The sequence below is a fragment of the Plasmodium inui genome, assembly GCF_000524495.1.
Source record: "Plasmodium inui San Antonio 1 unplaced genomic scaffold supercont1.15, whole genome shotgun sequence".
Classification (NCBI taxonomy): Eukaryota; Apicomplexa; class Aconoidasida; order Haemosporida; family Plasmodiidae; genus Plasmodium; species Plasmodium inui.
In genome coordinates this window covers 312,525-323,481 of record NW_008481849.1, presented here as the reverse complement: position 1 = coordinate 323,481, position 10,957 = coordinate 312,525, and the positions used below count along the sequence as shown (strand labels likewise).

The 10,957-nt window shown below is 46.7% G+C and overlaps 3 protein-coding genes across 3 annotated transcripts; 1 reads left to right on the top strand and 2 right to left on the bottom strand.

Annotated features, from left to right (window-relative positions):
* Positions 1–873: 873 nt before the first annotated feature.
* C922_03533 (hypothetical protein) lies at positions 874–3,918 on the top strand (the record flags this gene model as incomplete). Its single annotated transcript, XM_008819125.1, has 1 exon — positions 874–3,918. One exon carries the CDS (start codon positions 874–876, stop codon positions 3,916–3,918), a length of 3,045 nt encoding a protein of 1,014 aa, XP_008817347.1.
* Positions 3,919–7,048: 3,130 nt separating this feature from the next.
* On the bottom strand, positions 7,049–8,726 carry C922_03532 (hypothetical protein; the record flags this gene model as incomplete). Its single annotated transcript, XM_008819124.1, has 3 exons — positions 7,049–7,289; positions 7,492–8,092; positions 8,264–8,726. The coding sequence occupies 3 exons, from the start codon at positions 8,724–8,726 to the stop codon at positions 7,049–7,051; spliced, it is 1,305 nt and encodes a 434-aa protein (XP_008817346.1).
* Positions 8,727–9,652: 926 nt separating this feature from the next.
* On the bottom strand, positions 9,653–10,472 carry C922_03531 (hypothetical protein; the record flags this gene model as incomplete). Its single annotated transcript, XM_008819123.1, has 3 exons — positions 9,653–9,730; positions 9,882–10,210; positions 10,436–10,472. 3 exons carry the CDS (start codon positions 10,470–10,472, stop codon positions 9,653–9,655), a joined length of 444 nt encoding a protein of 147 aa, XP_008817345.1.
* Positions 10,473–10,957: the final 485 nt, after the last annotated feature.

Here is a 10,957-nt window from a genome sequence, read left to right as displayed (position 1 = left end):
TCAAATGACAGTGTAAAATCCTTGTTGCTTGAAATGCCGCGTATCGCGTTCTCTTCCGTCCTTGCAACTTTTTCGAAGGGCGCAGGGACGATGTATGATACCGGCAAGCTCTTCTTTTCCCCAGCCACGATTTATTACACCTTTTGCAATTTAAGAATGCAACTCCATCAGACATTTTTTTTTTTTTTTTCTTGCAAATGCATACTGAGTGAAACACAGTAAAGGTAACCATTTTTTTTTCTTTTCTTGCCTCCCCTTTTCCGTGTGCACCTCTTCACCAGTGTCATCATCCCAATTGTTATTTTCCGTTTTGCCACATCGTTGGAGGTGTTAGTAATTCTCCCCGGGGGTGTTACATCATGCACATCGGATGAGCGTCCCCGTGTAGGCATATCTTTACGCCCATTGTGTTGCAGCTTGTTTGGTCCCAATAAGCAGGAAAAAAGAAAAAAAAAAATTTGTTCGTTTCTCTCCCTGTTGTGCATGAGGAATGGTTCCCCCTTAGGATTTTTTCTTGCAAGTGGGGGAGTCGAGTCTTGTCGAGTCTTTTTTTTTTTTTCTTCTTTTTTCTTCCTCGACGTGGCTTCCCTGCTACTAATCGTCTATCGCGCCAAAGACCTCCGCTCTAAAGAAGCAGAACGCACAGCAGAACGCACAGCAGAACGAACAGCAGAACGAACAGCAGAACGAACAGCAGAACGAACAGCAGAACGAACAGCAGAACGAACAGAAGAACGCACAGCAGAACGCACAGCAGAAGAGGCAACCTCCCCCACATCCAAGTGGCTAACCCCATAAAAGACAAGCAGTAGCCAGCGACGTACCACTGACGTACCACCGACGTACCTGCGACCCACCGCGGGAAGGGCGAAAATGCTGCCCCTATACGGGACCGGCAAGAGGAAGAGCCCCCCCAATGTAATGAGTTTCTTTGGCGGAGCCTATTCCAAGGGGATCTTCCAAAGTGGAAAGGTTGGCGATGTCCCTAAGGCAGACAAGGGGGGAAACCTCCCCCATGTGCGCAATGCACAAGGATGGAGCGCTCCCATGGATCAAGTTCAATACGTACAATATGCAGAGTACGAAGATGACGTAACCTGGTTGGGGTGTCTAAACTGGTATATAAACCGGTCGCCCAAACAAAGGATCGCGATTAACGCAGCAGTGTTGCTCGCATTCGCAACAGCAACGTATGCAACATATCAAACGGTTGACAATGTGAAGACCGTGTGCTTAGTCGGGCTATCCCTCTATAGTGCGTTCTTCCTGTTATTCGCCCTGCACATGTTGAGCTCTGTGTTGAAGGACGAATACGACGCGTACAGCATGGTGGGGGTGAGCAACGGTTGGAAGGGTGACCATTCCAAGGACCCCGTGACGACCCACCAGGCACGCGTCATGGCCGAACATATCGGTCTTCCACATAAGAAGAGCGAAACGATGCAACCGAATGATGGTAACAGAGGAGGGGAGGGACGGATTGAGGCGGCCCATGGCGCGGCTTCCTACGATGCGGCTTCCCATAACGTGCTGGACCGCACCCTGGGAGCGACGCACGCTGGATACGAAGTACTCTCCCTGGAAGACATAGCAAAACCGATAAAGGAGGGATCAGAAGGATTTTTCGCAGTGCAATACAATTCGATTTTTAAAATATCTGTAGCGTTTACGACGTTTCTGCTGCTTCTTTACATGGTGAGAGGAGACTACACAAAATTGCCCCGAGAGAAAAGCAGCATAGTGGAGGGTACTACAGACAAATACATAGTAATATCACCCTTTGCCTACAGCATAATAACCTCCATTTCATTTCTCCTTGGAGCTAGCTGCAGCTCTGTAGCAGCGTATAACGGCATTTATGTAGCCGTCCGGGCCAATGTCCGTGTGGCAAAAGCGTCCACTTATTCGTATAGGAAAGCTTTGATGACCTGTTTTAGGAGCGGGGCAATCAGTGCCATTGTGAACGTGGCGCTTGCTATATTTGGTATCTGCTGTTTACTAGTGTTAATAAACATTTTATACCCCTCCTTGTCGTTTGTAAAATATCCCCTACTGATTGTTGGCTACGGGTTCGGAGCTTCTCTAGTAGCCATGCTGTATCAGCTAGCTGGAGGTATATACACGAAGGCAGCCGATATAGGTGCCGATTTAGTCGGGAAGGTAGAGAAACATATTCCAGAGGATGATGCGAGGAACCCAGCTGTTATTGCAGATCTGGTTGGAGACAACGTAGGTGACTGTGCAGGTCAGTGTGCAGATTTGTTTGAATCGATATCCGCGGAGATTATTGCATCTATGATTTTGGGAGGAACCTTATGTGAAAATGGAATCATTTCTGAGAAAAGGGCTAACTACTTTGTTCTCTTCCCCCTGTTTGTCCACTCCCTGGATTTGCTCGTTTCCACCATTGGGGTGTACCTTGTTCGGACCAGGAGTGACTACGCAGGCGCTCCAGTGGGAAAGGAGAATCGCCATAATATCAAGCGCCACGTGGGAGCGGAGCAGTGCACCCATCTTAATAACACATCCTACAGTGGAACAATGCAGAATTGTGCAGATGTGAACGTACACAGTGCAAATGGAGACACAGCATTGTCGGCCCTGAGCTGGGACCGTAACAAAGATGACGAACTAGAGATAATAAGCGCAGATTTAGAGAACCCACTAAAGGTGATGCTAAGAGCGTATGTTGTTACTTGCCTCCTCGCCATGGGTGGTTTTTTTTTCTTCTGCAAAATGTTGTTTTTCTTGGGGGAAGACTGCCCAAATGATTATTCGTGGGTCTACCTGTCCTTATGTGGACTCGTTGGTATGATTTGCTCTTACCTGTTTGTGCTGCTAACCAGATACTACACAGATTACTCCTACCCGAAGGTGAGAAAGATAGCTCATGCGTCTTTAAGCGGACCAGCTACTAACATAATAACAGGTCTATACGTCGGCATGGAATCAACCTTCCTCCCCACGATCGTCATTTCGGTTTCTCTTCTGGTTTCCTACTACCTAGGATTAGCAAGCAACCTGACTGGAGATGGGCGTGCTATAAATGGGCTCTACGGCACATCCGTGGCCACGATGGGGATGCTCTCCACAGCAGTTTTCATTTTGAGCATGTCTAATTTTGGACCGATAGCAGACAATGCAGGTGGAATTGTAGAGATGTCGAATCAGCCTGAACACGTTCGATTCATTACAGATAAATTAGATGCAGTTGGAAATGTAACCAAGGCAAATACAAAAGGGTACAGTGTTGGTTCTGCTGCTCTGGCATGTTTTTTACTCTTCTCTGCCTTTCTTAGTGAGGTTTCTCTCCATGCGAAGACCCCTTTTACTACAGTCGATATTGCCTTGCCAGAAGTATTCATTGGGGGGATTCTAGGATCCGTTGTGGTGTTCCTTTTCGCTAGCTGGTCCTTAGATGCAGTTGGAAATACAGCCGAAGAAGTTCTCAAAGAAGTGCGCAGACAGTTTAATGAGCACCCGGGCATTCTCACCTATGATGAAAAACCAGACTATCACACCTGCGTTTCAATTATTAGTAGGAAGGCACTGATCGAGACGATTAAGCCGGGGCTTCTCGCACTATTTGCACCCATCATAATTGGGTTGCTTTTTAAGCAAATTGGAAATTTCCGAAATAATGGCCTGCTAGGGGCACAAGTCATTGCTTCGTTTATTATGTTCTCCACGTCGACCGGCATTTTGATGGCTCTCTTTCTCAACAACGCCGGGGGAGCATGGGACAATGCAAAGAAGTACATCGAGTCTGGTTTCTACGGAGGGAAGAACAGCCCTGCCCATGTGTCCAGCGTAATTGGCGACACTGTGGGCGATCCCTGCAAAGACACCGCGGGTCCCTCCATCCACGTCCTCATCAAGTTGATTTCGACCATCACCATGGTAAGTTCAGTGCGGTAGCGGAGCACCGCAGTAGTGCGGATGGCCACCGTTCAGCGGTCTAGCTGTTTGGCGGTCAGGCAGTTTGGCGGTCAGGCAGTTTGGCGGTCAGGCAGTTTGGCGGATCACCATGTTAACCGTTCGCATGCCCTGGTGCGGGGCGCCACCATGAGGACCACCTCGTTCCCGCGATTGTGTGAAGCCATCGGGAGTGAACTACATACGGCGTTGCTGTGTATCGCCTCTTTCGCCTCGTTCGCCTTGTTCGCCCCCTTCACCGCCTCCACCCGTCCCCATTTTGCAGGTGATGACCCCCCTGATCGCGTCCTCCCCTGAGATGTAGTTCCCCCGAGCGCGAATCCCCTCCTGCGTTTGTTCACGTGTCGAATTTTTTTTTTTCGTGTTTAGGGGCGCCGCGTCGTGCCCCATTGGTCGGGCGAAAAAGAGTTGCACACATGAATGGTGGCAATTTTGCATCAATTTCGCCTCCATTTTGCATCAATTTCTTTATGTGGAAAGCCGTACACGCAGAGCAGCGGTGCGCCGGTTGCTCCACTGTGTCAGCTGCACTTCGCGTTTGTCGTTGTGTGTGCGATTTCGTTTCTTTCCGTTTGCCCTTTCATGCCACCACTTTGTTTGATCATTTGATTACCCCTATTATGTGAAAACGAAGCAGAGTGAAGGGACCCCACTTTGCTGCCGTTTTTTTGTTAAAATGAAGTAAAACGTCAAAGGAAGAAGCGCTCGTCGGCACAGATGCTCGTCGGAGGACATGCTCGTCGTTTCGACCACGTCGCTGTCTCGTGTCTGTTCATTCACTGAAGTCGCCATACCCTCTTTAATGATAACATGGGGGGTGAGCAGAGTGAAGTGCCATTGGGGCTATCGCTGATGTTTTCCCCTGTTGGCGAGCCGTCACAATGGGCTATCAACTTGAGACGTGAGATTTTCAATCTCAGCAATGCGACATGACGCGCAACGGTCGACTCTTCAAATGATCGATCATTGCGATCGAAATCAGTTAAAAAGAACAAAAAAAGCAAATCGAACGTACGTTCACAGAAGGAACCCCATCACAAATATGCGCGTGACCGTTTGGGATGGACGACCTGTCGTGTGGTACACACCTAGCTCATTGTCGAAGAGGTGACGCAAGGGAAGCGCCGCATTTTGGCGTGTACTTCGCACTGTATGTGATCTCGAAGTGAGCAAAAAAAAAAGAAAAATGAAAGAAAAAAAAAAAGAAATAAAGGAGAAATGCCCATCTTCATGGCGACTGTCCTGTCACGTTGTTCCCTTTCACTGTTTATTTATTTTTATTCCCCTCCCTTTGAAACTCGCCAAAAGGTGTAGTGGCAAAGATAGGCAACGCACCGTCGAACGGAAGACGGCGTCATCAGCATGCAGTGAAAATTGCTATCGCTTAAAGCTGCGAAGCGGTGAAATATGGCCACACGTGTGCCCACTTGAATGCTCTTATGCACGAGCCACTGGTATGAGCCCATGTACGTACATGCACATGTTCACACGGATAGATGCGTCGACAAGCTTTCCTCCTCCTTTCTTTAAACGCATCCACTTGCGAAGTAAAATAAAAGCAAAGAACCACGAATTCCTCCACTGCAACCGGTGGAAGTAATTTTTTTCTTGTTTTTTTTCACCACACATGTGAAAATATTTTTATCATATTGATGAATGGCATTTTAACACAATCAGTCATTTTTTTTTTTTTTTTTAAAGAAACTATCCGAATGTTTTTCTTTTGCTTATCAAAACGAACGGTTCATTCCTGAAATTACAACAACAAAAAAAAAACTTTTTGCGAAATCGCTGTGTTATAGGCCAGCAGAGATACGTCCTCCCTCATCCTGACATCTGTGCGCGCTGTGCTTACCGGCAAGGTGAAGCACCTGGAACGCAACTACCTACTGAACGAGGGGCCGCTGCGTAGCGCATCGTCCTATAGCGGCTTCTGATCCCTCTTACTAGCATCCTTCCCACTGCCGACACCGCGGAGTGCAAAAAATGGCACACTCAGCCAAGGACAAGAATATCCGTCTCGAAAGGCACAGCGCGGGAAAAACCCAGGCGTACGGAGACCTCAGTGTGCGCGCCGGGACTGGGAAATTCAATTGGGGTTAACTGATGAGCGTGCACATATGTGAGTGTCCCAAGGAGGAAGGGCACTATGGACGTCGCCCCGTCCTTGCGCATTTATTCACGTTTATTCTTATTATTTTTTTTTTTTTTTTTTTTTTTTTTTTTTTTTTTTCCCAACACACGTACGACCCATACGAGAAGGCAACACAACGACGGATTTGACCCTGAGCGAGAGCAAACCCACGGATAAAAACGACCCCATGTATGATAGCGAAATTGAGAAAGTCACCAAAGAAGAGAAAAGATAAAGCAACGAAGGAAGGCTCCTTGGAGGGACAAGTTTTCCCATATGTTATCCCCACGCCAGGGTCCTTTTTGCGCACAACATGTGTGTACATGTGTTCACATGTGTGTATATAACTATATATACAAGCGCGCACAACTTTTTAATATATTTTTTTTCTTTTCCTGAATGATTCATGTGATATGATCTGCACAAGTTAATAAAAAGGAGGAGAGGGGTCTCTAACCTCCGGTCGCAAAGGGATGCGGCGCAGTCCTATCACCAAAAAGAAAAAAAAAAATAATAAAACATTGCTTACGTATTACAAGAACAATTTTCCGACTGAATGATAACCTAAACTGCAACCTAATGTCATCCTTTTTTTTTCTTCTTTTGGGTACCCACCTTCGGCGCTAAGTTTATTAAAAGGGGGATAAATCCCCCACGCGTCCACGGAATGGATCACAGGAGATATACAAAACAAGTTGCACCATTGTAGACAGGGAGGGAGGGGGGTCATGGATGAAAAGATAGCCATCAGAGAAGTGGCCTGTATGGCGGTATGCCGAAAAAAGTATGAACAGTTAATAAAAAAAAAAAAAAAACAAAGAAAAAGAAAAAGAAAAAGAAAAGAAACCATTACAATGAATACATTTTTGGCTGATAAATGCAGCGCAACGGACATGCGATATGCCCCTTTTCTATTTCGCGATAAAACTCAAATGGCTGCACACACGCCCAACCAACCCCAAACGGAGTGAGAACAAATCAAAATATAGAACTGTCACTCGTTTCTGCGTCGTCCGATACCACGCAGTCCCCCTTGTTCACGTTTTCCCCGCTGAACAATTTGCAAGTAGCTGAACTTCTGCTAACAGGAATGATGATATTTAGGAGGTGATATCTTTCCAAATATTGCGACACCGCTTTTGACGATTCGAAATAGAAAGGAAACCGTATGTTGAAGTTTTTGTACGGGGGGTTGTGTCCTTCTGGAAAGAGAGGCGATCTAAAATAGGGGTGGGGGAAAAAGGAGAAAGGGCATGCTGAATATTCACAAACTTTCGTGTGTGCAAAAATAGGCCGCTCTATCTGACTTGTTCAGGTGAAAAAGCTAAAATGGGGAATTTTTTTTTCCCCCTCATTTTGTGGCTACACCCTCTCTCCTCCTTTCGCATGGGCTGCCTCCCCACGTGCGCGCAAGCACCTACTTCTTAAAAAAGACGGCCAGGTGGTCATCGCTGATGTACAGATTTACAAACTGGTGAACGGCGAAGGGGCGGCGCTCCCCCCTTGTTTCACTGCGTTGCGCGAGGATGAAGAAAGGCAGCTGAATTTGAATAACGCATATCGTATTTATCACCTGCTCGTAACGTAAAAATTCGTCGTCCAATTCGATGTTGTATTCGTTCAAGAACGACTTGAAAATGGCATTCTTTTTTGTTTCTTTCCTTTCAATTTTTTCGATTTCGCCGATCTTGCCAATTTTTCCGATTTTTCCTTTTTGCTTCCCATTCGCACTCTTGAAGGGGGGTTTAAAGTCGAAGCAGTCGATGGTGCCGCTTAGTGGGGACGTGCGCAGGTATGGAAGGTAAAACATTTCCATCCGTTGATGTCGCTCCTCGAAGGTCTTCTTATCGACAAACCACATATCCCACTCGGGTTTCTTAACAGATAAAAAATTTTGAATGTCTTCTTCGTTGACTTGGTTCCCCGGGCAGGTTGCGTCACCTGCTTGGTTGCTGGTCTCCTCCACGACGTTGAACTTGTGTTGCTGGTCGTCCTTTATGAACTGATCATCCGGGCTGCTCCCTGGGAAGGGGCGGAGTGCATGGGAGGAATTACATCTGAAATGTGCATCGATTTGTGTGCAACGTGGAGGTGGCCACCGGTGTGTTATGCCAAGCTATGGTATGTTATGCTATGCTACGTTGTCTTTCTTTTTTCTTTTTTTTTTCTTTTTTTTTTTTTGTGTTTACCCACCTTTGTACTTATGATCGGGGAAAAAGAACAAGTTCGCGCAGGTGTCCGTGTTGTACTTATTTTTGATGGCCACCTGAACCAACTCGGCAATAACTTTCTTTAATTGAAGATTTTTTTTGCTTTGCGAAACAACTTTTGAGTTAAGAACAATGTCGTACGTCTTGTATTTCTGCCCCTTCTTATCTTCTCTCTGTTTCTCCTCGCCAATGCTCAGTGGGATTCTTAATCCCTCGTTATCATTTAAGTCTGGCATTTTTTTGAAGTGAAACTCGGCAATCAGGTTGGACGACAGAATGTTGAAGTAAACCTTTCCTCCATCCTTTTCGTACGCCTTTATGACGAAGCCTTTCTGGGGACTTATCTTTATTGTCTTTTCCTTGTTTACCAAGTTGGTCAGCTTAGACGACGCGAATTTGAAATTCCTCGCCCCTTTCTCGAAGTAGCTATGGTACAGGCTGTCCATTTTTTTTTTTTTTTCTTTTTTTTCTTAAAATGAGGGTGGAACAATAGGAGTAGCCCAAGTAGGGGTGTTAATACATTCCCTACGTGAGAGTTACAATTGGGATTATAACGTAGGGTTAGAAACGTTAACGTGTGCGATTGGAATGGATTCTATTCATATAGAGAGGCGTACAATGAGGAAAGCTCAGAAATGGCATCATATGGGGGTTCCATCATAGAGGTGAACATTCTTTTTTTTTTTTTTCTTTTTTGGACTAACATAGTGCTGTCCCGCGCATTTCTCATCGTCGCTGTGTGGATTTGTACCAGAGACCACTTCCCTTCCACGCGCAGCGAAAAAGAGGAAAGACGAATTTTCGTATCGCTGTTGCGGTTTCGAATCCTTTCCTTTTCCTGCGCGAGTACCTCCCCTCACAGGTGCCCATTAACTCGCACTTATTTTCCCCTTTAAGATTTCATTTCACCTTCTCAGAGCAGAAATATGCGTCTTTTAAAATAATGTAGGAAAAATGTATTAAAAGGGAAAAATTGGCTTAATTGCTACGCGTCTTGGTCCTTTTGCGTGTTTTAAACGTGGTAAGGCAAAAGGTGCGTCCCCGATGGGGTAAATGGTGGGTCGCTGGAGGCGGCTGTGGGGCCCACCATGGTGGGTGCGCGCGGCGAGCATCCCCATGGCCGCACATATATATGTATACATCCGTGCAGAGTAGGCAAGTACGTACGAACACATTTACTTTTTCGCGTTTCACGGTTTGTATCCGCAAGGATGGACGGGGTATGAAGGTACACACTGGTTTCTCCTCCCCCGTCGTCGCAGATTAGACTTGATTTTCAGGTTCTCTTCTCCTTCAAACGGTGAGAGAAGTCGTCTGTGTATTTGCATGTGTATGTGCGTGTGGCGCCTCCTACGGCCTAGGAGTCCTCTATTCACATCGACTGCTGACATGACTTCAGTGAGTCGGCGTAGTTCTGGCAGAGGCTGATATCCGAGTGCCTCGTCAGGCACTGCATGGGGGGGGGCGGTGAAAATGTGTGTGAAAAGGTCGACACGACGGATATAAAATGGGTCGTTTGATACTTCCCCTGTTGACCCAGTAATAGGGGAGTAGAATCGCAAAAAAGATAACGTGTTTGCCTCTCTCTCTCTATGTCGCACCTGGTTGAGCTCCTCCTGCAAGGGCTTGCACCTGTAGTCGCTGCTCCTCTCGCTGCTCACAGCTGCCGCCTGGTTCATGTGGGCATTGTTATTTTGGTGCGAAACTTCGACATGCCTTGGTCCCAGAATGGCATCGACAGCTCTCTGGGCTACTCCAAATCCGACCCCAGAGGCCATTCCGCTGGCCACGGTTCCCATCATGTTGGAGATGAACCCACCGGATTTCTGCTGAGGTTGCAGGGCACCTCCCGAATAGCTTTGAGCGCTCGTGCTGTTTCCTCTGCTCATTCCACTGGAGGGGTTTTGTTTAAGGAAGGAGGACCTTGTGCCTGGGAGTTGGGATGGGGGAAGGAAATTAATCGAGTGGGCATGGTACACATGACGCCGGTGGGTATGGCACACCGCAGACCCGTGGGTATCTTCTCCCGTGGATCCCTCCACTGGCTGACCACGAGACTTGTGCGTGTGTAAATATGTATAGGTAGAGGTTGATATGCATGTTTTTTTTTTTTTTTTTTTTCATTTTTTTCCTCTTCTCCACTGTTCGTGCTTACTTAAACCACCCGAGCGGCCCTTGGATGAACGTCCCATTGTTCCGATGTTAAGTGAAAAGGTGGGAGGCGCTGCCAAGGGGATTTGTCCTTCCTTGTGTTGCGCAAAAAAGGCAAATAATTGAGGAGAATTAGAGGTGTGGTGAAGCGCGCCAACAGTTGAACTGCCGTTTGTTAAAGTGAGTTATGGAAAATGTTCGCGGGGGGATGCTGCGGTTTACTCGCGAGGATGTAACTGTGTTTCCGTGAGAAGGGTAAAACTTTTTACTGGTAAGCAATAAAAAAGTTGCTGAAAGATAAAATTTCCGTTGCGCTTTGCTCTTTTGTTTGTTTGCTTCCTCTTCTCTTCGCTTCTTTTCTTTTTCACTTTTTTTTTTTTTTTTTTCCCCCTCAGGAGATGCATCCCTCATGCAGCGCCCGCCGGTCAGCATATCATTTTAAAAGCATTTTTTTTTTCCGCTCTTTTGCACCAAATCAGTTTGGCAAAAAAATTGCTTATACGTTTCATGCTTCCAGGGGGTACGA